The sequence below is a fragment of the Sus scrofa genome, chromosome 12, assembly GCF_000003025.6.
Source record: "Sus scrofa isolate TJ Tabasco breed Duroc chromosome 12, Sscrofa11.1, whole genome shotgun sequence".
NCBI lineage: Eukaryota > Metazoa > Chordata > Mammalia > Artiodactyla > Suidae > Sus > Sus scrofa.
The window spans coordinates 50326609-50352575 of record NC_010454.4 but is presented as its reverse complement, the minus strand read 5'-3'; the positions used below and the strand labels follow the sequence as shown (position 1 = coordinate 50352575).

At 42.8% G+C, this 25967-nt stretch overlaps 1 protein-coding gene across 3 annotated transcripts in view; it reads left to right on the top strand.

Annotated features, from left to right (window-relative positions):
• The window catches only part of UBE2G1 (ubiquitin conjugating enzyme E2 G1), a 110585-nt gene that overhangs the window by 16046 nt on the left and 68572 nt on the right, over positions 1-25967 (top strand). The window contains exon 1 of one of the 3 annotated variants that reach the window (XM_021067700.1): positions 3841-4255. The exons of 1 other annotated variant lie outside the window; for it this stretch is intronic. In XM_021067700.1, the coding sequence (XP_020923359.1) occupies positions 4210-4255 (46 nt within the window). In that variant the 5' untranslated portion in view covers positions 3841-4209. Of the gene's footprint in view, positions 1-3840; positions 4256-25967 lie in introns of those variants that run through there. One more of the 3 variants, XR_002337326.1, reaches the window with a different exon arrangement.

Genomic DNA, 25967 nt, shown 5'->3' with positions numbered 1-25967 from the left:
TCCTATCAATGTCAAAACAGCTTTCTAGTTTCAAAATTCAATGCATGGGTCTGGGGGAGTATGAAGGGAATCAAAAGGTACAAACTTCCAGTTGTAAAATAAGTCACGGGGGGAATTTCCTGTCGTGGCGCAGCGGAAACGAATCCAACTAGGAACCATGGTTGCTGGTTCGATCCCTGGCCTTGATCAGTGGGTTAAGAATCTGGCATTGCTGTGAGCTGTGGTGTAGGTTGCAGACGTGGCTTGGATCTGCTGTTGCTATGGCTGTGGCTTTGGCCAGTGACTGTAGCTCCGATTCGACCCCTAGCCTGGGAACCTCCATATGCCATGGGTGCGGCCCTAAATAGGCAAAAGACAAAATAATAGTAGTAATAATAATAATACTGTATTGCATACTTGAAAGTTACTGAGAGAATAAATCTTAAAAGTTTTCACAATAAGAAGAAAAATGTTTTGTTAACTATGCGTGGCGATGGCCGGTAACTTGACTTATTGTGGGAATCTTGGTGTATTCACATATTGAATCACTATGCTGTACAAGTGAAATTAATATGTCATTTATACCTCAATAAAAAATTCTAAAAGCAGAGCAGAACACATAGATCATAGATATTTCTCTGAATAGAACAGTATTAATACTGGGACCACCTGCAGGTTAATGCTGGAAATTGCTTCATGGAACATTTTCCTAAAAGATTCAGAAGGCAAAGTGCACAGACATCAGGTGTGAAATGTCAGTAAATTCTTTCAGGTAGTGAAATACAAAACAGGTAGTAGGGTCATGCCTGGATGAGTTTTTTGTTTTTCGGTTTTGATGGATGAGTTGTTAAGTAACTCAATACATTAAGGAGATAGAATGCAGCCTCTTACACTTGCTGTTAGGGGAGGCTGTACGTTACAGTGAGTAATAGCTCAGGCTTTGGTGACAGACAGACAAGGGTTTGAATCCCCATTCCACCACTTACTATGTTTTAAGAGGCCTTGAAACCTGAGCAAGCCACTAAATCTGAGCCTCAGTTTCCTCATGTGTGGAATGGAAATAAAATAGGGTTATGTGTGAAATCTGTGAGCTAATGCGTTAAAGTAGTTATTCAGTTACTTTGCACATAGTGAACTTTTTTTTTGTCTTTTTAAGGCTGCACCCATGGCATATGGAAGTTTCCAGGCTAGGGGTCCAGTTGGAGCTGTAGCTGCCAGCCTATACCACAACTACAGCAACACCAGATCCAAACTGTGTCTGCTACCTACACCACAGCTCATGGCAACATTGAATTCTTAACCCACTGAGGGAGGCCAGGGATCGATCTCATGTCCTCATGGTTACTAGTAGGGTTCTTAACCCCTTAGCCACAGTGGGAACTCCCCCCATAGCTCTCTCTCTCTCTCTCTCTTTTTTTGTCTTTTTGTCTTTTTATGGCCGCACCTGTGGCATATGGAGGTTCCCAGGCTAGGGCTCCAATCGGAGCTGTAGCTGCCATCCACAGCCACAGCCACAGCAATGCCTGATCTGAGCCGCGTCTGCAACCTACACCATAGCTCATGGCAACACCGGATCCTTAACCCACTGAGCCAGACCAGGGATTGAACCAGCAACCTCATGGTTCCTAGTCAGAATGACGGAACTCCACCAAATAGATCTCTTGACATCTCCAACTAAACCTGTTGTTCCTTTCTCCCTTTTTGAAATCAAGTCAAGTCTAGGAATCATAAATGGAGGTACTGTCTTTCTCCTTACCCACATTCAATCCTTCAGTAAGCCTTTTCTGTTTTACTCCCCAAATTTATCTTAAATTCATTCCCCCATCTCTTCTCCCCACATCTGCTCTACCATCCCTGCCCCCATTCTGGTTCAAGCTACCGTGGTCTTTTTTTTTTTTTTTTTTTTGTCTCTTTGCCTTTTCTAGGGCCTCTCCCACGGCACATGGAGGTTCCCAGGCCAGGGGTCCAATCAGAGCTGTAGCCGCCGACCTACACAGAATGTGGTATCTGAGCCGCGTCTGCAACCTACACCATAGCAACTCCAGATCTTTAACCCGCTGAGCAAGGCCAGGGATCGAACCCACAACCTCATGGTTTCTACTCGGATTCGTTAACCACTAAGCTACGATGGGAACTCCCAAGCTACTGTGGTCTTTTGCTTCATCTTCTACAACTGCCTTCTGACTGATATTCCATCAAAGTCTTAGCTTTTCTATAAGCACCAAAGGGAGCTTTAAACATCATAAATCGGATTACACCTGCCTCAAGGTTTCCACTGTAACTAAACTAAAATCCAGGCTCTTTCCTCTGGTCAACAAGGCCTCCTGTAAGATGACCTCTGCCTGCCTCTCCAACCTGCTCTTAGCCTCCTTTCATTAGGCTTCAGTAGAGCCTCCCCACCCACGCCCCACCCTTTCTATTCTTTGGACACGCCACGCTCTTCCTTACCATAAGGTCTTAGCAGTAGCTGTTTCCCCAGCCTGGACTGCTCTTCCCCCAAATCCTCAAATGGAACCGCCTACTTGTAATTCAGATCTCAGCCCAAATATAATCCCTTGAAAGAGAACTCCCCTGACTACCTTATCTAAAATATACCCTTTCCCTCAATTATCCACTTACCCTATGGATTTTCACTGTATCACTTATAACCTAATGATGATTTCTTTAATATTTGTTTACCATTTTTTTGGCTGTGCCCATGGCATGCAGAAGTTCATAGGCCAGGGATGGAACCTGTGCCACAGCCGTAACCACAGCCACAGCAATGACGACACAACACACTGAGACACAATGGGAACTCCGGTTGTTCCTTTTAATTCTTGTTCTGGGGGAGAGGGAGAACAGTTTTTTCAGTAACTTTTGGAATCAAGAAACGGTATTAGAACCTGCGCCTCTTCTGGATACCTTACCTGGAGCTCACAGAGGCTGTAAGCCTTTTTTTTACTTTTGCCAAGCCTGCAGCTTGTGGAGGTTCCTGGACCAGGGATTCAGCCACATCCACAGTAGTGACAGCACTGGATCCTTAACCTGCTAGGCCACCAGGGAACTCTGAGACTAAGCCTTTTGAGGAAAGGAACAGAGCTGTTCTTTGTGTCTTCTGTAGTTCAAGTATAAAGTTAATACAGGTTTAGTAAATATGTGCTGAAAGGACAGATACATTTGAGTGCCATTAGGTATCATTTTTCTGCTCATCTCTTTATCGAGACTGAGACTGTTTTACCCAAGGCAGAAGGCTGTGGGAATGAGGAAGGGAGGAGGTAGAGTGGGGTAAAGTTGCTTTTTTCCAAACCCTATATCCCACACTTTTACATAGAAGGTCTCTTTCTGGACGTTTTGTACTGTGTATATCAGATTTTGCTAATCTCCTTTTACACAAAGAGATTGTTATTAATGATGTTTAAACATTTCTGCTATGAGGTGCAGAACATTTTATTTATTTCAAGAATTTTCTGCGCATTCTTTTTGTGAAGTAAATTACCAGCATACATTTAGTCTATTTGGGGGTTTGCTTAAAATGAGGCACACCAGTACTAAGTTCAGCTTTAACAATGACTAATTCGCACCATGTGTGGAGTGTTGGATGGCTGTTGGGCGCTGGCCAACAACTAGACATCCACCACTTCTTCTGACCCCTTCACTTCAAGACCACTTGTTTCAACCCGGAGGCGGTGTCCTGACCTTCCGCGACCTCTTTGTCATGGCGTCCGCGGGGCGTCTGCCGCCGAGGCCTTGGCATTATGCCGGGCGGCGACCTTCCCAAGATGGCGGCGACCGGGGCAAATGCGCGTAAGGGGGCGGGGTTCTGTCTCCGGAGGCGGGGCAGGGAGGCTAGAGGGGTCGGGCTAGCGGACGGGCTACTTCCGAAGTAGGCAGCCCCAGCGCGCCTGCGCGGAGCGGCCCTGGGCGCAGTGAGCCAGTGGCGGGGGAAGGCACCGGTGGGGCCGACGGGCGGGTTGAAGGAGGGAAGCGGGCGAGCGAAGTCCCAGTGCGCGCCGCGGCGGCACGGGTACCCTCCCCTTCCGGGCGTGAGGCGCTGTGAGGAAAGCTGAAGCGAGCGGACTCACACCGGCAGCGAGGCGCCGCTACCGCCGCCCCAGCCCAGCCTCCCTCGGCTTCGGCGCTCCCGTCGTGGGGGTCCGGGTTCCTCAGCACACCCAGCTCCAGCAGCCCCAGAGCCTGTCCCCAGTCCTTCGAAAGCCCCGGCGCCAGTCCGGGCCCTTGGCGGGGAGGATGACGGAGCTGCAGTCGGCACTGCTACTGCGAAGACAGCTGGCAGGTGAGCGGGCGGGCGGCCGGGCCGCGATCGCAGCAAGCAGCTGCCTGCTCCTCCTCCCATCTCGGGCGCTCCCGGGCCGGCTGCGGGCCGGCTGAAGGAGAGCGGCAGCCGCCGGCGAGGCCGGCCGCGGACCTGCGAGGGTGGGGAGCCCGGGCGCCGGTCCCGGCCGGGCCCACTACTTCTTCCCCGGCTTTCTGAGGCTTTTGGGGGCGGAGACGCGCCCCAGCCTGGGCCCCTGGACCGGGCCTGGGCCCGGGGGATGCGGGGGGAGGCTGCCCCCTCCCCCACTGTTCGGTGGGACGTTGCGGGGGAGGGGCTGTGGGGCTCCGGCCGGGGCCGACCCTCCTTGAAGGGGCGGGTCCGGGCTCAGGTGCGACGGAGGCCGCCGCACCCCGGGGGCAGGAAGGAGTGTCTGGGCTGGGCCGGCGGCTCGTCCCCGGCTCGGGTGTCCGGGCAGCGGGGGCGAGGGTGGGCGAGAGGAACTGGCTCCCGGGCAGATAGGTGAGGCGCGCCAAACTTCTGCCCGGCAGTGCCGGGTCCGCGGAGTTGTGGCGGACAACAAAAGCGCTGGCCTCCGCGGCCTTGTCGCCGGCGCGCGGGGTACTGAGAATCCGGCGGGGCGCGGGACGCCGCCTCGCCTGCCTCCGCCTGGCACGGGCTCTGGCTGCGCCGCCCGGCTGGGGGAGGGTAGGAGCCGGCCGAGCCGAGAGCCGCTCGCTGGCCCGCTCGGGGCTTTGTGCTCCGGGCGATTCCGGCTCCTGCGCAGGCCCGCGGGTCCCGGAGTCTGCGGCCCGCGGGCTCTGGCTCGGGGCGGCGGCCGGGTCGGCCTCCCCGGAGGTGCCTGCGTCCCCCCTCCCCCATTGTCCCGGCCTCCGGCCGTTTGCGGCTTCCAGGTTGACTTTTTAGGGGGTTGGCTCCGACTCTGCTAGGACTGTGTGAGCGGAGCATGCGCACTGCAGACGTACGTGTGCGGAGTGTAAGGGGGGAGGCGGGTTGGTGGCTTCACAATGCCTCCCCACGTGCTGCCAGATTTAAAGAGAAATGAACCCGCAGTTACCCCTGCTGTCCAACGCCTAGCGTGTGTCCGTCTCAGTTCTGGCGGATCTTCACCTCCCCACTCTTACAGTCCGCGCCCTGAGCCCTCGTCAGAAGCTAAAGGCTTGAGTGAAGACATCTATTTTTGCAATGGGTTTACCAAGAATTTGAGGTGGTAGTTAAATCACCTTTATGGCTTCTTAAGGAAAAGGTTGTCAGGGGCTGTCCAGGTTGTATAATTAGGTTTATTATTAGACCATGAACAAGCAGGTTTGGACAAGTACTGAAGTTCTTTCTAGATGCTCAGGAGGAGTTTTTGGAGTGAATGGAGAAGTTCTAGTGATACTTTTGTCCATCAGAAATAATGTATTGGACCAGAAGTGAAATAACTTCATGGCATCTTATTTCTGCAAACACACCTTACTTTTCTGTGTTTGGGTTTTTTTTTTTTTTTTTTTGGTTTATTTTGTTTTGGAGGAAGGAATTAAGGTATCCTTCTGTCTCTCCAAGAATTCTTTGATCAGAATAAGTTTTAGTTATGTGTGAACTTTTATTAAACAAAATTAAAATACTAGATCAGAATTAAAACATTGCTCAACTGTAACATAATGGTAAAGATACACATTTTAAAGGTGTAAAAGTTAACGCAGTTTCTAAGAATGACATAACAGTGTTAGCAGTAGTAGTATTTCAAAACTATTTCCGACTCACTTGTGAATACGCTCTAAATTTTGATAACCACTTGGTTAAGTTTTGCACTCTTTTTACAAGATTAATCCCAAATGTTGATAAAACATTTCCCAAAGCTCTTTATTGATGCTTGACTTTTCGATAAGGCACACCAGGATATACTTTATCTTAAGGTTGGAGGACAGAATGATTTGGTTAATTTTCCAAGCCTCATTATTAAGTTACTTAGCTTCTGATTAGCTCTTCTTGTCTTCATCAAAAAAATGGACAATTCTTAATATTTTCTTACATTTTTGAAGGATTTTAATTAACATGCTCAAAATGTATAAAATATGCCAAGGCCATTGCATTAAGTGAAATGTGAAAATAGTAAGTTTATGGGAAAGACTTGATATTACTTTCAGACCAACTGAAATTAAGGCCCTGTTGTATCTTAGAATTTAGTAGTACATTGTTTGAGCTTTGTGGTTCTTCAAATGTCATTTGAAAACAGAAAAGAATGCTAAACTGTAATCTCTTGAAATCATTTAGAGTGAACTTTTGGAAAGCTTAATAATAAATGCTTTAAAAATCTTGAAATGTATTGAATTGAGTAGCTACACAAACCTAAGCCATTCCAGCTGCTAGAATTTCAGAAACTTAGAACAGTGGCCCACAATGGTTACATTTATTGAGCCCCTAGTCTGGCAGTCCTTAAGGATTTTACTTCATTACTTGCAGGGAGAATTTATTGTGTGTGTGTTGTTTTGTGGGTAACTGTAATGAAAGAACCTGGTTACTTTGAGAGTGAAGCAGAATGGTTCCTTGGGTTGCAGAACTTAACAGTCTTTGCACTACTGACATTTTGGGCCGATTATTGTTGTGCAAGCCTATAATATGCGTATTAGAATGTTTAGCAGCATTCTAGGCCTCTACTGATCAGATGCCAGTAATATACCTCCTCAGTTGTGACAACCAAAATGTCTCTGTTGCCAGATGTCCCCTGAGGGACAGAAGTCATCACAAGTTGAAAAATCACTGGTAAGGTGTTTTAGTTAAGACTGTAATGGCCATGGTGAAGCAAAAAGAGCACCTAACAGATTCCTGAAATTAGATAGGTTGTGTATTTCTTTGTGGGTATTATTAGACCATGACTTACTGTTTTATGAATTCAGCAGTGACAATTCAGCTTTTGCAATGCATAATGCTAAACACTAAGAAATCCAACAGCACAAGAGGCATCTTTTAAACACATTTTTTTGGGAGTTTCCATCGTGGCTCAGTGGAAACGAATCTGACCAGTATCTATGAGGACGCAGGTTCAATTCCTGGCCTCCCTCAGTGGGTTAAGGATCTGGTGTTGCCATGAGCTATGGTGTATGTTGCAAACTCGGCTTGGATCCTGAGGTGCTGTGGTGTAGGCTGGCGGCTACAGCTCCGATTCGACCCCTAGCCTGGGAACTTATATATGCCGCGGAAGTGGCCCAAGAAATGGCAAAAAGACAAAAAGAAAATACAGATTCCTAGCTTCACCTTCATAGAGTATTGTGTCTACATGTCCAGATGGAGCCAAGAAAACCTAATTTTATTAATTAATTATTAAATTTAATTTTATTGGAGTATAGTTGAAGGAAAACCTAATTTTTATTTTTATGTTTATTTATTTTGTCTTAGGGCTGCACCCGCAGCATGTGGAAGTTCCCAGGCTAGGAGTCTAACAGAGCTGAAGCCACTGGCCTACGCCACAGCCACAGCAACGCCAGATCTCAGCCACATCTGCCACCTACACCACAGTTCACTGCACTGCCGGATCTTTCACCCAGTGGGTGAAGCCAGGGATCCACCCTGAGTCCTCATGGATACTGGTTGGGTTCGTTAACCGTAAGCCACAATAGGAACTCCGAAAGCCTAATTTTTAAAGCAGCACTTTGGGTGACTGGTGTTCTGAGCCCCACACTTAAATAGGTGCCCTAAACTATTTTGCTGTCTGTAGGTAACCCAGTTCCTAGTTTTTTTGTTTTTTTTTTTTGTCTTTTTGCTATTTCTTGGGCCGCTCCTGCGGCATATGGAGGTTCCCAGGCTAGGGGTCGAATGGGAGCGGTAGCCACCAGCCTACACCAGAGCCACAGCAATGTGGGATTCGAGCCTGCGTCTGCAACCTACACCACATCTCATGGCAACGCCATATCCTTAACCCACTGAGCAAGGCCAGGGATCGAACCCGCAATCTCATGGTGCCTAGTCAGATTCATTAACCACTGAGCCACGATGGGAACTCCGGGAACACATTGTTTTTTTTTTTTTTTTTTTTTTTTTTTTTTTTTTTTTTTTAATTTTATTTTCCCACTGTACAGCAAGGGGGTCAGGTTATCCTTACATGTATACGTTACAATTACAGTTTTTCCCCCACCATTTCTTCTGTTGCAACATGAGTATCTAGACATAGTTCTCAATGCTATTCAGCGGGATCTCCTTGTAAATCTATTCTAAGTTGTGTCTGATAAGCCCAAGCTCCCGATCCCTCCCACTCCCTCCCCCTCCCATCAGGCAACCACAAGTCTCTTCTCCAAGTCCATGATTGATTTTCTTTTCTGAGGAGATGTTCATTTGTGCTGGATATTAGATTCCAGTTATAAGTGATGTCATATGGTATTTGTCTTTGTCTTTCTGGCTCATTTCACTCAGGATGAGATTCTCTAGTTCCATCCATGTTGCTGCAAATGGCATTATGTCATCCTTTTTTATGGCTGAGTAGTATTCCATCGTGTATATATACCACATCTTCCGAATCCAATCCTCTGTCGATGGACATTTGGATTGTTTCCATGTCCTGGCTATTGTGAATAGTGCTGCAATGAACATGCGGGTGCATGTGTCTCTTTTAAGTAGAGCTTTGTCCGGATAGATGCCCAAGAGTGGGATTGCGGGGTCATATGGAAGTTCTATGTATAGATTTCTAAGGTATCTCCAAACTGTTCTCCATAGTGGCTGTACCAGTTTACATTCCCACCAACAGTGCAGGAGGGTTCCCTTTTCTCCACAGCCCCTCCAGCACTTGTTATTTGTGGATTTATTAATGATGGCCATTCTGACTGGTGTGAGGTGGTATCTCATGGTAGTTTTGATTTGCATTTCTCTTATAATCAGCGATGTTGAGCATTTTTTCATGTGTTTGTTGGCCATCTGTATATCTTCTTTGGAGAAATGTCTACCCAGGTCTTTTGCCCATTTTTCCATTGATTGATTGGTTTTTTTGCTGTTGAGTTGTATAAGTTGCTTGTATATTCTAGAGATTAAGCCCTTGTCAGTTGCATCATTTGAAACTATTTTCTCCCATTCTGTAAGTTGTCTTTTGTTTTCTTTTGGGTTTCCTTTGCTGTGCAAAAGCTTTTCAGTTTGATGAGGTCCCATGGGTTTATTTTTGCTCTAATTTCTATTGCTTTGGGAGACTGACCTGAGAAAATATTCATGATGTTGATGTCAGAGAGTGTTTTGCCTATGTTTTCTTCTAGGAGTTTGATGGTGTCCTGTCGTATATTTAAGTCTTTCAGCCATTTGGAGTTTATTTTTGTGCATGGTGTGAGGGTGTGTTCTAGTTTCATTGCTTTGCATACAGCTGTCCAGGTTTCCCAGCAATGCTTGCTGAATAGACTTTCCTTTTCCCATTTGATGTTCTTGCCTCCCTTGTCAAAGATTAATTGACCATAGGTGTCAGGGTTAATTTCCAGATTCTCTATTCTGTTCCATTGGTCTGTCTGTCTGTTTTGATACCAGTACCACACTGTTTTGATGACTGTGGCTTTGTGGTATTTCTTGAAGTCTGGGAGAGTGATGCCTCCTGCTTGGTTTTTGTTTCTCAGGATTGCTTTGGCGATTCTCGGTCTTTTGTGGTTCCATATAAATGTTTGGATTGTTTGTTCTAGTTCTGTGAAAAATGTCATGGGTAATTTGATAGGGATTGCATTGAATCTGTAGATTGCTTTGGGTAGGATGGCCATTTTCACAATATTGATTTTTCCAATCCAGGAACATGGAATATCTTTCCATTTTTTTACATCTTCTTTGATTTCTTTGATTAAGGTTTTATAGTTCTCGGCATATAGGTCCTTTACCTCTTTGGTTAGGTGTATTCCGAGGTATTTGATTTTGTGAGGTACAATTTTAAAAGGTATCGTATTTTTGTATTCCTTTTCTAATGCTTCATTGCTGGTATACAGAAATGCAACTGACTTCTGAATGTTAATCTTATATCCTGCCACTTTGCTGAATTTATTAATCAGTTCAAGGAGTTTTGGGGTTGAGTCCTTAGGGTTTTCTAGGTATAGAATCATGTCATCTGCATACAGTGACAGTTTGATCTCTTCTCTTCCTATATGGATGCCTTTGATTTCTTTTGTTTGTCTAATTGCTGTGGCTAAGACTTCCAAAACTATGTTGAAGAGCAGTGGTGAGAGTGGGCATCCCTGTCTTGTTCCAGATTTGAGTGAGAAGGCTTTCAGTTTTTCCCCATTGAGGATTATATTTGCTGTGGGTTTATCATAAATGGCTTTGATTATATTCAGGAATGTTCCCTCTATACCCACTTTGGCGAGGGTCTTGATCATGAATGGATGTTGAACTTTGTCAAATGCTTTTTCTGCATCTATTGAGATGATCATATGATTTTTGACTTTTTTTTTGTTAATGTGGTGTATGATGTTGATTGATTTGCGTATGTTGAACCATCCTTGTGAACCTGGGATGAACCCAACCTGGTCATGGTGTATAATTTTTTTGATATGTTGTTGGATTCGGTTGGCTAAGATTTTGTTGAGAATTTTTGCATCTATATTCATCAATGATATTGGGCGATAGTTTTCTTTTTTGGTGGTATCTCTGCCTGGTTTTGGAATGAGGGTGATGGTGGCCTCATAGAATGTCTTTGGGAGTATTCCTTCTTCTTCAACCTTTTGAAAGAGTTTAAGGAGGATGGGCACCAATTCCTCTTTATATGTTTGATAGAATTCACCTGTGAAGCCATCTGGTCCTGGGCTTTTATTTGTAGGGAGTGCTTTTATGACCTCTTCAATTTCATTTCTGGTGATTGGTCTGTTCAGTTGGTCTGTTTCTGCTTGATTCAGTTTTGGCAGGCTGTAAGATTCTAGAAAATTGTCCATTTCTTCCAGATTGTCAAACTTATTGCCATATAGTTGTTCATAGTATTCTCTTATGGTTTTTTGTATTTCTGCTGTATCCGTTGTGATTTCTCCTTTTTCATTTATAATTTTGGTGATTTGGGTTCTTTCTCTCCTCTTTTTAGTGAGTCTGGCCAGGGGTTTATCAATTTTGTTCACCTTTTCAAAGAACCAGCTCTTGGTTTTATTAATTTTCTCTATTGTTTTTTGAGTCTCTATTTTATTGATTTCTTCTTTGATCTTTACAATTTCCTTCCTTCTGCTGACTTTAGGACTTCTTTGTTCTTCTTTTTCTAATTCATTTAGGTGGAGGGTTAAGTTGTCAATTTGGGATCTTTCTTCTTTTTTGAGAAAGGCCTGTATTGCTATAAATTTCCCTCTGAGCACTGCTTTCGCAGCATCCCATAGATTTTGAGAGGTTGTGTCTTCATTATCATTTGTTTCAAGATAGTTTTTAATTTCCTTCTTGATTTCCTCATTGACCCATTGGTTTTTTAGTAGCATGTTGTTTAGTCTCCATGGAGTAGGTTTTTTCTCTTTCCTTTTCCCATGGTTGATTTCTAATTTCATGGCATTGTGGTCAGAGAAGATACTTGAGATAATTTCTATGCTCCTAAATTTATTGAGATTCGCTTTATGTCCCAATATGTGGTCGATTCTTGAGAATGTTCCATGAGCATTTGAGAAGAATGTGTATTCTGATTTTTTTGGATGTAGTGTCCTGAAGATATCAATTAAGTCTAACTTTTCTATTGTTTCCTTTAGGATCTCTGTTGCTTTATTGGTTTTCTGTCTAGAGGATCTGTCCATTGATGTGAGGGGGGTATTTAGGTCTCCTACTATGATTGTATTCTCATCAATATCTCCCTTTATGTCTGTTAATATTTGTTGTATGTATCTGGGTGCTCCTATGTTTGGGGCATATATGTTGATGATAGTAACATCCTCTCCTTGGATGGATCCCTTAATCATTAAATAGTGTCCTTCTTTGTCTTTCTTTATGTCTTTTGTTTTAAAGTCTATTTTGTCTGATATGAGCGTTGCAACTCCTGCTTTTCTGTCATGTCTATTGGCATGAAATACTTTTCCCCAGCCTTTCACTTTCAATCTATATGTATCTTTTGTCCTAAGGTGAGTTTCTTGTAGGCAGCATATTGAAGGTTTTTGCCTTTTTATCCACTCAGCCATTCTGTGTCTTTTGATTGGGGCATTCAGTCCATTGACATTTAAGGTGATAATTGATAGATGATTATTTATTGCCATTTGATCCTCGTGTTCCAGTTGATTCTATGGTTCTCCATTCTTCCTTTCTTTTTTTTTTTTTTTTTTTTTTTTTTGGTTGGATGGTCTCCTGTTATTATCTGCTTGAGTGTATTTTTTTTTTTCATTTTTTGCAAATGCAATATTTGGTTTTGGCTTGTGGTTGCCCTGTTTTTTAAGTATGCTAACCCCTTCCCATAATTGTGTGTTTTAGCCTGATGGTCCTGTAAGTTCAAACACTTCATTATTATATTAAAATTAAGAAGAGAGACATACATACAAACAAAAAGGATTATTTACCTCCTAACATCCCTTGCCCACATTTTATGGTTTTGATGACTCTTTTATTTTTTTCTTTTTAATTTTATTTTGTTTGAAGCATGTTCATGATTAAATCTGTATGCTGGCTTGTTTGAGTGACTGCTCTCTGATTGTATCTTCCTCAGTCCTAGTTCTTCCTCTTCTTCTTCTTCTTTTTTTTTTTTCTTTTCTTTTTTCTTCCCTTTCCTTCCTTTCTTTTTGGTTTAGAGAAGCCCTTTCAATATTTCCTTTAACCTGGGTTTTGTGTTGCTGTATTCTTTAAGTTTTTGTTTGTTGGGAAAAATTTTTATTTCCCCTTCTATTTTAAATGATATTCTTGCTGGATAAAGTATTCTAGGTTGCATATTTTTTCCTTTGAGCACTTTAAATATCTCTTGCCATTCCCTCCTGGCCTGTAGTGTTTCTGTAGAGAAATCAGCTGATATTCTTATGGGGGTTCCCTTGTAGGTAACATTCTGTTTTTCTCTTGCTGCCTTGAGGATCCTCTCTTTATCACTAACTTTTGCCATTTTTATTATGATGTGTCTTGGTGTGGGTCTGTTTGGGTTCAGTTTGTTTGGGGCCCTCTGTGCTTCTTGTATCTTGAATCCAGTATCCTTTAGATTTGGGAAGTTTCCAGCAATAATTTCTTCAAATATATTTTCCATTCCCTTATCTTTTTCTACTCCTTCTGGAATTCCTATTATGCGTAGATTGGCCCGTTTTATATTATCCCATAGGTCTCTTATATTGCTTTCCAGTTTTTTGATTCGGTTTTCTGTCTGTTGACCAGATTGAGTGATTTCCATTATTCTATCTTCCATATCACTGATTCGTTCTTCTGCATTATTCATTCTGGTTTTTACTGCCCCTAGTTCAGTTTGCATCTCTGCAAATGAATGTTCTAGTTTTTCTTGGCTCCTCCTTATATTTTCTAGCTCCTTTCTGAGGGTATCTGCATTGCTGTTCATATCTTCTCTTAATTCCTTCAGTATTTTCACTATTTCTCTTTTGAACTCCATGTCTGTCAGACTGCAGAGATCAGTTTCATTGTTGACTGTTTTAGGTGAGTTCTCCTGTTGGTTTGACTGGGGGTGGTTTCTCAGCTTCTTCATCTTGCTTGTTGTCTTCTTTCTCCTGAGGGAGTTGTACTCTCCGTTATCGGGTAGTGTTTGCCTTGTCACTGCCCTGGAATATTTCCTGAGGGCTGTCGTTGTTGGTCAATCTTTTTTTGAGGCAGTGTGGCTTTTCTGGAGTGTTGATGGGGCTAACAGTGTTTCTTTGAAGCAAAGGAGGACTTCCTGAGGGCAGACAGGACTGGGAGGTCCACCCCACGATGGTAGCAGATTTCACTTGGTTCTCAGCACCCCCTGGGGTCTTGGGCGGGTAGCAGGGCCCTTGGAGACTCAAGAGGTTCCTCCCCAGGGCAGCCCGACTCAGAAAGACCGTCTGAGATCTTTTCCCGATTCCGCCAGGCTTGTTGCAGCTTTTCTGGGCTGCAGGGGGTCCTGCCTGGAGCTGGCAGTCCTATGCAGCTGGTCCACTAGGTCTCAGCACCCCTTGGGGTCTTGGGCGGGTAGCAGGGCCTTTGGAGACTCAAGAGGCTCCTCCCCAGAACAGCCCGACTCAGAAAGACCGTCTGAGATCTTTTCCCAAGTCGGCCAGGCTTGTTGCAGCTTTTCTGGGCTGCAGGGGGTCCTGCCTGGAGCTGGCAGTCCTATGCAGCTGGTCCACTAGGTCTCAGCACCCCCTGGGGTCTTGGGCGGGTAGCAGGGCCCTTGGAGACTCAAGAGGCTCCTCCCCAGGACAGCCCGACTCAGAAAGACCGTCTGAGATCTTTTCCCGATTCCGCCAGGCTTGTTGCAGCTTTTCTGGGCTGCAGGGGGTCCTGCCTGGAGCTGGCAGTCCTATGCAGCTGGTCCACTAGGTCTCAGCACCCCTTGGGGTCTTGGGCGGGTAGCAGGGCCCTTGGAGACTCAAGAGGGGGAACACATTGTTTTTAAGTTATGTTTGTTAGTGAATATCTTTGATATGTGAAATTTAGTTTTTTATAAGTAATAATAGTTTAATTTCCTATAAATTCAGAATGAAACATACTTTCTACATTAATCTTTTTTTTGGCCATGCACACTGCATGCAAAAATTCCTGGGCTAGGGATCAAACCCATGCCACAGCATTAAATAGAGCCACAACAGTGACAATGCCAGATGCTTAACTGGCTGACACCAGGGAACTCCCTATATTAGTCTTTTGTAATGAATAGCCTCACTAAAATACTGCTGAATGCTTGTTCCTTTTGTGGCTCAGCTGGTTAAGGACCCCTCATCTCTTTGAGGATGTGAGTTTGAACCCTAGCTCAGTCAGTTAAGGATCCACAGTTCCTACAGTCTCTCCTGTAGGTCATAGATGTGGCCCATATCTCATTTGCTGTAGCTTTGGCATAGGCTGATGCTGCAGCTTTGATATGACCCTTGGCCTGGCAACTTCCATATGCCTACAGGTTCCATCATAGAAAGAAAAAAAAAAAAAACAGAATATATTAAAATGTTGAAGTAAATGATATAATTTGTACATATTAGTATAATCTGTATTTATTCCTGGGAAAGTCCCTGTGGTACAGCAGGTTAAGGATTCGGCATTGCTGCAGCGACAGTGCAGGTCGCAGTTGTGGTGCAGGTTCGACTCCTGGCCTGGAAACATCCACATGCTGTAGGTGTGGCCAAAAAAAAAAACCCCTCAAAAAACAACTCCATTTACTTTAAAGTAGTGCCAAATTATATGGTTTTATTGTGTGCTTTATGTAAGTTAATACATACTATTTTTGGTGACATGCCGTGTAATTGTGATGTTACTTTGTTTTATTTTGTTTTCTGTTTTTTGCCTTTTCTAGGGCCGCTCCCATGGCATATGGAGGTTCCCAGGCTAGGGGTCGAATTGGAGCCGTAACTGCCGGCCTACCCAGAGCCACAGCAACAGGGATCCTAGCCGCTTCTGTGACCTACACCACAGCTCACAGCAGCGCTGGATCCTTAACCCACTGATTGAGGCCAGGGATCGAACCTGCGTCCTCATGGATGCTAGTCAGGTTTGTTAACCACTGAGCCACAGTGGGAACTCCTAGGTTATATACTTAACAGAATCTTTGCATTTATCAGTGTAAAGAAAATAGTAATTAGAATTACTTAGCATGACAGAAACCTAAAGTTGACAGATTTAAAACAAATAGCTTTTTTTTAACTCAGTGAATTTTATGGTTCATTTATAATTGTACAGTGACCATCACAACCCAGTTTTATAGCGTTTGCATCCCAAACCACCAACCCATCCCTCACCTCCCAACCTCTCTCCTTTGGAAACCATTAGTCAGTATCTGTTCTGCAAAAAAGTTCATTGTGTCCTTTTTACAAATAGGGTTTCTGGAGCTCCTGTCGTGGTACAGCGGAACAAATCTGACTAGGAACCATGAGGTTACAGGTTCGATCCCTGGTCTCGCTCAGTGGGTTAAGGATCTAGCGTTGCTGTGAGCTGTGGTGTAGGTCAAAGACGAGACTCAGATCTGGCATGGCTGTGGCTGTGGTGTAGGCTGGCAGCCACAGCTCAGATTAGACCCTAGCCTGGGAACCTCCATATGCTTCGGGTTGGCCCTAAAAAGACAAAAAACAACACAGATATCGTTTCTGAGAGACAACTGATCCAGTTGAAGATTTCCAAGAAAATAGTTTGGAAACAACTTGAAGGGCAGAAAGGAAATTCAAATCATTGGCTGTCACAAACACTTCTTCGTGATCCTCGGGTTTTCCATATAGGATTACATTCAGTTCTTACATCGAATCTTTATGAGATACGGAAATTGAGGTTTGTATTATGTCAGGTAATTTCCCCAAGCTAACCCTGATGGAGCTGGCTGGAAGAAATACATCTGTCTGCTGATGAAATCTAAGCCTTTTCCTTCCTTATCAGTGGTTTCTTTAACATTTTGGGGGTGCTTAAACTCCTTTGAGAATCTAGTAAGCATTAAAGATCTTCTCCTGAGGAAAGTGCACACACACACAATTTTGGGTATAATTTCGGAGGGTTTTCTGATCTCTTGAGTGAATTGATGCACGTGGAATGCTGCCTCTTACATCATTCATTCATCAAATTTGATGCCTGTTTTGTGTGCTTTATAGGGATGGCAAATGAACAAGTTATTCTTGTATTCCAGGATCTCAGTTTGTAGAAAATCCTATCCATCCTACCAGAGGCTGCTTTTAAAGTATTAGAGAAAGTCAGGGGAAGTTTGCTTCTGCCTGTCTGGATCATGGAGGGCTTTGAGGAGTTGGTGGCATTTCTTTTTGACTTTAAAAGGATATATAGGAGTTCCTGTGTGGCTCAGTGGGTTCTGGTATTAGTCACTGCAGTGGCTTGGGTTGCTGTTTGATCCTGGGCCCAGGAACTTCCATGCTGTGTGCCCTGGGTGCAGCCAAAAATAAAGAAAGAAAGAAAAGGAGGATATGTAAAATTTGATCACATAACATTACCTGTGGTAAAATATCAGCTTTAAAATTTTTTTCCGATTCATTATGTAGTGATACTTTGAAAAACAATAAAAGTGAGTTATTAGAAAAATTAAGAGACAGTAAGTTCCTGTTGTGGCTCAGCGGGGAACGAGCCCAACTATCATCCATGAGGATGTGGTTTCCATCCCTGCCCTTGCTCAGTGGATTAAAGATCTGGTGTTGCTGTGAGCTGTGGTGTAGGTTGCAGACATGGCTCAGATCCTGTGTGGCTGTGGCTGTGGTGTAGGCCAGCGGCTGCAGCTCCAATTCGACCCCTAGCCTGGGAATTTACATATACTGCAGGTGTGCCCCTAAAGAGCAACAACAACAAAAACAATACAATAAAGAGACAGATTTGAGCCCATACTTAACAATATTAGGTTCATCATATAAAATGACTGACTGAGTTTCTAAATGCTTACTCTGGCTGATTTTCACAGGCCAACTAACAATTGTGTTGGTTTGGCACCAGTTAATGCACCACACTTTAGCACTGCTTTGGACAGTGTAGGATAATATTAAACTGCAGTCTCTCCGTTAGGACAGAGATTTTTATTTTTGTTTATTTATTTTTTTGTCTTTTTGCTATTTCTTGGGCCGCTCCCGCAGCATATGGAGGTTCCCAGGCTAGGGGTCCAATTGGAGCTGTAGCCACCAGCCTACACCAGAGCCACAGCAACGTAGGATCCAAGCCGTGTCTGCAACCTACACCACAACTCACGGCAACACCGGATCCTTAACCCACTGAGCAAGGGCAGGGACCGAACCCACAACCTCATGGTTCCTAGTCGGATTCGTTAACCACTGCGCCACGACGGAACTCCGGATTAAAATTTCCATACTGCCTCCCCTCCCCAGGACTTAAGCACTTATGAACTGAATATTTTAAGGTAGAAAGTGAAACAATTATAATACTTCCATTCAGTAAACATTTAATTCCTTCTTTGTGCCAGGCCATAGGGATAAAAGATTCATGATACAGTTCCTGGCTTCCCCTTCTAGTGGGGGACATAGACTTTTATAAACCAATATCAGTTGATAATTAGAATATCTATACTTCGCCACAATAGTGTAGACATTCTTGCCCTTTTTACTCCCCCTGCTCAACTTAACTTGTTTGAAGTGTGGCTTTGACCAAATGACACTTGTTAGAAATCTGCAATATCTCAGAAAGGTCCTTATTTTTCTCTCATTGCGGTTTCTCTAATGGACAACTCTACCTACTGTGACGAGTTTTTCTAACTCTTTATAAACTACCACAAAAATTAAAGATTTTCTCTCCTTTTTAAATCTTTCTGTCTCTCTCTCTCTCTCTTTTTAACCCCCCCTCCCTTTTTTTTGGTTCATCTGTTCAAAATTTCTTTCCAGTCACCAGCGCTAGGTACCTAGGTTTCCTACCAAGGTGGCTGACCGTATTTTCCACATTTTCCAGAGGAAGAAACTAAATTTGGCTTATCCACTGTAGCAGAACCAAGACAACTAGATTTCATTAATCTCAGTCTGTCCTTTAACAGTTTTTTGGGGGTGGGGTGGGGATGTTGTTTCTTTTTGGCCATTCCCAAGGCATGTGAAAGTTCAAGGGTCAGGAATTGAACCCTTGCCACAGCAGCCACCCTAGCTGCTGCATTGACAACACCAGATCCTTAACCTTGCTGCTCCACAAGGGAACTCCTGAGGCCTCTGTTAATACTTGATTATTTTTCTTTTCACTGCATTTTGCCATCTTTGTACACTGAAATTCTGAAAGGAAGAGCCTTTAATTTTACTGAAAATCATACTCTGAAGTTGAGTTTGCTTCTCTTTGAGAAACCTAATGCAAAAACAAAAAACGAAAAAACCCCTAGGAGTTCCCCTCATGGCTCAGTGGTTAATGAATCCTACTAGGAACCATGAGGTTGTGGGTTTGATCCCTGGACTTGCTCAGTGGGTTAAGGATCCGGCATTGCCGTGAGCTGTGGTGTAGGTCAAAGACGAGGCTCAGATCTGGTGGTGGTGTGGCTGTGGTGTAGTCTGGCAGCCACAGCTCAGATTTGACCCCTAGCCTGGGAACCTCCATATGCCGCGGGTGTGCCCTAGAAAATACAAAAACAAAAATCTAATGCAAGATCAAGAAGTTAATTTTTCAAATTGTAGCCGGTAAACTGCAAAAATAGATTTTAAACTCAGGTCACCTTGGACTGCTCCTTTTTATGCAGTAGTACACTGTTGGTTAAACTCTGAAAACTTTGTGACTTTTGGAAGGGGCACTACTATTGCTTGTGGCCGAACTTGATATTTTGAGCTTTTCTGTTTCTCATCTTCTGTGCTATAGGATTCTAAAACTAAAATACTTGTTTCAAGCCCTATGTACAGAGGTGTGTACAGGAATAAAGGAGACTATTTCTTAATACTTTTACCTTAAGTAAGTAGAGGATAATGTTTGTTAAGTAGAGGATAATGTTTGTTTATTTATTTATTATTTATTTTTTTGTATTTAGCAGTGCATAGGGTGATTTTAGCAGTCTAGGACTTTGCAGCTGTGCTAGCTTCTTTTTTCAAATTGCTGTGAGCATCTGTGGTGTGTTAGTCCCCTAGGGAAATACTATATTTTCAGTGTCTTTTCTGGTTGTTTTTATATCTTTCCCTTAGGATTATACCTTTGCTGTGGTTTCTGCCCATAGCATTTGCCTGGTAGAAAAAGAACAAAACTGTCCTTATCCAGTTTGGTTTATATTTAACTCTTGCAGGTGCAGCAGTGGCATGAGTAAGGGTGCTGTGCTTCCTGCTGCCCTCTTCAGGGTCTAAGGCATATATGGTCTGGCTCTTGGGGAAGCTCTGCCACTATGATAGGCTTTTTTTTTTTTTTTTTTTTTTTTTTTTTTAACTTTTAATTTTAGAAAAGTTTTAGATTTACTGAAAAAATCTGGAAATAATAAGTAGAGTTCCTATATACCCTGCCCCCAGTTTCCCCTATTAACATCTTAGACTAGTGTGGCTCATTTGTCACAATTAATGAACCGGTATTGATAGATTAAGTCTATACTCTCTTCAGATTTCCATAGTTTTACCTGATAACCATTTTTCTGTTCCAGGTGCCTTTCCAGGGTACCCATTGCATTTAGTCGTCATGTCATCTTAGTCTCCACTGTTCTGTGAGAGTTTCTCAGTTTTATGTCTTTTACAGTTTCGAAGAATACCAGTCAGGTAGAATGTTCCTCAGACTGGGGTTGTCAGATGTTTTTCTCATGATTAGATTGGGTTTTCAGAAAGAATAGCACAGAGGTGAAATGCCCTTCTCATCACATGTCAGTTGTACACAGTAATCACATGACAACACTGGTGATGTGAACCTCGACCCCTTGGTTAAGGCAGTGTTGGTCAGGTTTCTCCACTGTAAAGTTACTGTTTTTCTCTTTTCCTACCCTTTTATTTCTTTCTAAGCTGCTCCCTTACAAAGTCCAGCCCACACTCATGTGGGAGGGAGGCACTAGACCCCACCTCCTAAAGGGGACTCTGTGTACTTACATTATTTGGAATTCTCTGTAAAGGTTTGTCACTTCTCTGTTTATTTGTTAATTCAGTCATTTGTTCAGTATGGACTTGAAGTCTGTTTTGGGTTGAAGTCTGTATTAGTCACAGTTCTCCAGAGAAGCAAAACCAATAGGATGGATACAGAGATAGTTCTCTAGGTCATGTGATTGTAGGGGCTGGAAAGTCAGGGATGAGGCAGTGTGCTGGCTGAATTTCCTCTGGGGGGAGGTCAATCTGTTTAAATTTAAGGCCTTTAACTGATTGGATGAGGCCAGTCACTCACATTGTGAGGGTAATCTGCTTTACTGAAAGTGTACTGATTTAAATTGTAATATTTAAAAAAAAATGCCTTCATAGAAACATCTAGAATATTTGACCACATATCGGTACTGTGGCCCAGCCAGGTTGACATAAAATTAATAATACGTGTGTTTTGTTTCTAAATTATCCCAGCTTTAGTTATTAAGAGTTGTTTCAGGTTGGCGCCTAGGTCCCTTTGACCTGCACTCAACCTTTTAGTTTTTAAGCATTTCTTATTTTCTGATGACTGCAGGATGTGTCAGACCCTCTTCTGTTTTCTCTATCCCAGCCTTAGAGTCAGCGTTTCTCTAAGAATAGTAGCTAGAAACCAAGATCTGAGTATGGAAAGTGCTTGTAGCCACTGGGGTGTCATTACCTTATGGGACAGAGGTAGGCAATATGTGTGTTTAAACTAACTTGGGTATATACGTGTCAATGGTTCTGTATATCCATCTGTATGTGTATTTTATTATTACTAAAGTATAGTTGATTTACAGTGTTTCCTCAAGTTCTGTTGTACAACAAAGCGACCCAGTCACACACATTTCCCTGTGCTGTACAGTAGGATCCCATTGCACATCCATTCATCTGCGTATGTATTGAGCTACCCCTAGGTTCATACTTATTTTGACTCTATTCAAGTATTAGAGTGTTTATTCTAGCCTTCCCTTTTTTTTTTTTTTTTTTGTAACTTCCCTCTCTGACAGTGAGAAACCTGGCCCTTACCATTTATTTAAAAGCAGTTTTAGGAGTGCCTTGTGGCTCAGCAGGTTAAGGATCCAGTGTTGATATTGCTGTGGCGTGCGTTTGTTTCCTGGCCTGGGAACTTCTGCATGCTGTGGGCATGGCCAAAAAAAAAAAGCAGTTTTAGAAATTTTAAACCCATACCCATGTGGGAAATAAATTTACAACTAGAGTACATTGCTTATGTAAGTTCTTTCTCTGTTTCTTTTCACTTTACAGTCCAAACATTGATTTCCAGCCTTTCTTAGGTCACCTCCTTTCCCTCCCAACCCTTTCAGTGAGATTGTGTCGTACATTTGTAATACAGTTAGATTCATTTGTCATAGTCTCATTCCGTCCTTGTTGATTTTTAAAATTTACGTTCATCAGAGTTCATGCTTTGAGATACACATTTTTCTTCATGGGTCTTTTGTTTTGCTTTTTAGGGCTGAACTCACAGCATAAGGAGGTTCTCAGGCTAGGGGTCTAATCGGAGCTATAGCCGCCAGCCTACACCAGGGCCACAGCAATGCCAGATCCCAGCCACATATGCCCATGGCAACGCCGGCTCCTTAACCCACCGAGTGAGGCCAGGCATCGAACCCGTGTCCTCATGGATACTAGTTGGGTTCGTTAACCACGGAGCCACGAAGGGAATTCCTTTAGTTTTGCTTTTTCCTTGAATTTGTCCAATGTAGCTTTTAGAGTTTGGCTTATTTTATTTTACAATGTGCACTTAAAATTCATTTACATTGTTGCATGAATCAGCCTGTTCCTTTTTATCATTGAATTATATTCCATTGTATACTTTCCACTGTATGCATTCCAATATACTGCAGTTTACTTATACCATGTCGAGGGATATCTTGGTTGTTTTGGGTTTTTTTTTTTTTTTTTTTTTGTCCCGAGGCATATGGAGGTTCCCAGGCTAGGAGTTGAATGGGAGCTGTTGCTGCCGGCCTACACCGCAGACGCAGCAACACTGGATCCTTAACCCACTGAGCGAGGCCAGGGATCAAACCTGCATCCTCATGGATACTAGTTGGGTTTGTAACCCAATGAAGCCACAATGGGGACTCCCTATCCTAGTATTTTAAAAATATTTTAAATATTCTATTCTGTCATGGCACAGTGGAAGCGAATCCGACTGGGAACCATGAGGTTGTGGGTTCGATCCCTGGCCTTGCTCAGTTAAGGATCCTGCATTGCCGTGAGCTGTGGTGTAGGTTGCAGGCACACCTGAGATCTGGCATTGCTGTGGCTATGGCATAGGCCGGCAGCTGTAGCTCGGATTAGATCCCTAGCCTGGGAACCTCCATATGCTGCAGGTGCGGCCCTGAAAAGCAAAAATAAATAAATAAATAAAATATTATAAATTGTTTGGTAAATTGTGAGTCCTTGCATATTGAAAAATGCTATTATTTTGTCCTCACATTGGATTGTTAGGTTTTCTGGGAATTGAATTCTGAGTTGAAAGTCCTTTCCCTACATGCAAACTACTGCATTTAGAGTAGGTAAGCAATGAGATCCTGCTGTGTATAGCACAGGGAACTGTATCTAGTCACTTGTGTCAGAACATGATGGAGGATAATGTGAGAAAAAAAAAAAATATATATATATGACTGGGTCAGTTTGCCATATAGCAGAAATTAACAGAACATGGAAATCAACTATAAAATTTTTTTTTAAAAAAAGGAGTTCCCATTGTGGCACAGCAGAAACAACCCAACTAGCATCCATGAGGATGCTGGTTCGATCCCTGGCCTCGCTCAGTGGGTTAAAGAAGGATCCGGCATTGCCGTGAGCTGTGATGTAGGTTGCAGATGTGGCTTGGGTCCTGAGTTGATATGGCTATGTCACAGGCTGGCAGCTACAGCTCCAATTCGACCCCTAGCCTGGGAACCTCCATATGCTGCAGATGTGGCCCTAAAAAGACAAAAAACAAAAAAACAGAAAACATTATGCCAAGGGAAAAAAGCCATATTAAAATAACACATTTTATCTCATTTACATGAAATGTCCAGAAAAGCCAAGTTCATAGGAACGGAAAGTAGATTAGTAGTTAGTTGTCCAGGTGTGGGACTGGGAAAGGGGAGTGACTGACTAATGGGCGCAAGCTTTCCTTTTGAGGTGATGAAAATGCTCTAAAATTACACTGTGATGATAGTTGTGCAACACTAAATGTACACTTAAAATGAGTAGAGTTTTGGGGGTTTTATAAAGCACTTTGTACTTGGGGGCAAGATAGGATATTAAAAACAAATCCTAAACTTTCTGGTTTAGGAATTTCCCCTTTGGAAAAACATTTTCTCTCCTGTTCCTTTTCCTGTGTAAAACATACTTTTAATTGGTGGTGGTGGAGGTGTTCCTTTCTTTTTCCATCTCTGTTTGGTAAAATAAACCCATCCTTTAAAGTTAAAAAACCAGTTGAGGTGTTTTTGATTTTAGTCTGCTCTGATACCTTATCCCTCACAAAATAGATGTATAAGGTTTTTGGCATTGAGAATATGTCTAAAGTAGGGCCTAGCATATTTTTAGTGAACTTTTACCCTCTCTACCCAGTATTTTCTTTTTTTTTAAAATTTAATATTTATATTTATTTTTTATTATTATTAAAGTATAGTTGATTTACAGTGTTTCGTCAGTTCTACTGTTGTAGAACAAAATGACCCAATCGCACACATTTCCCTATGCTGTACAGTAGGATCCCATTGCCCATCCTTCCAAATATAACAGTTTGCATCCAAAAAACCCCCAAAATGCCCATCCATCCTACTCCCTCCCCTTTCCCCCAGGGAACCCAAAGCCTGCCCTTCTTGGCCATGCTCTTGTTTCTGTTTTTTGTTTGTTATTTTTAGATATGATCATCTGTTCCATATTTTAGGTTCCACAAATAAGTGATATCATATGGTATTTGTCCTTTTCATTCTGGCTTATTTCACTTAGTATGAGAGTCTCTAGATCCATCCATGTTGCTGCAAATGGCATTGGTTTGTCTCTTTTTTTGTGGCTGAGTAATATTCCATTGTATATATGTACCACATCTTCTTTATCCATTCATCTATCGATGTACATTTAGGTCATTTCCCTGTCTTGGCTATTGTGAATAGTGCTGCTCTGAACATGGGGGTGCATGTATCTTTTTCGTTGAAAGTTTTGTCTGGATGTATGTCCAACAGTGGAATTGCTGGATCATATGGTAGCTCTATATTTAGTTCCCTGAAGTACAACCACACTCTTTTCCATAGTGGTTGTACCAATTTACATTCCCACCAATAGTGGAGGAGGGTACCTTTTTCTCCATATTCTCTCCAGCATTTGTGATTTGTTGACTGTTGGTGATGGCCATTCTGATTAGTGTAAGGTGGTACCTCATTGTAGTTTTCATTTGCATTTCTCTAATAATTAGTGATATTGAGCATTTTTTCCATATGCCTGTTGGCCATCCTAATGTCTTCTTTGGAGAAATGTCTATTTAGGTCTTCTGCCCTTTTTTCACTTGGGTTGTTTTTTTGTTTTTTTGTTTTTTTTTCACTTGGGTGGTATTTATTGTTGTTGAGTTGAATGAGTTGTTTGTATATTTTGGAGATTAGGCCCTTGTCTGTTGCATTGTTGGCAAAGATTTTCTCCCATTCTGTGGGTTGTCTTTTAGTTTTTTTAATGGTTTCCTTTTCTATGCATTTTATTTTTATTTATTTTTTATTTTATTAAAAAATCTCGTTACAGTTGATTTTTGTTGTTCTGAGTATTTTTTTTTTCAAGCATTTATTATCTAGTACTGCGTTGTGATTATTAGGTATGTATGTGTTTGCCTTGCCCCCTTGTGATATTAACTGGTCAGTCTACTGTTAGTATCCTGTTTCTTTCTTTCTTTCTTTTTTGCTTTTTAGGGCCACACCCTGGGCATATGGAGGTTCGCAGGATACGGTTTGAATCAGAGCTACAGCTGCTGGCTACAGCCACAGCAGTGTGGTATCTGAACCCTGTCTACCACTGACACCACAGCTCACGGCAAAACCAGAACCTGACCCACATCGTTGCCACTACACTACAATGGGAAATCCCAGTATCCTGTTTCTTAATCCCCATTCCCTTCTTTCTCTCTTTTCTCAGTCATGTATAATTCTTTGTAGTGATTCTATTAAAACACTCGACAGAATGGTTTGTAGTAGCCAGATGGAGGACTGGATGCTTGTATAGTG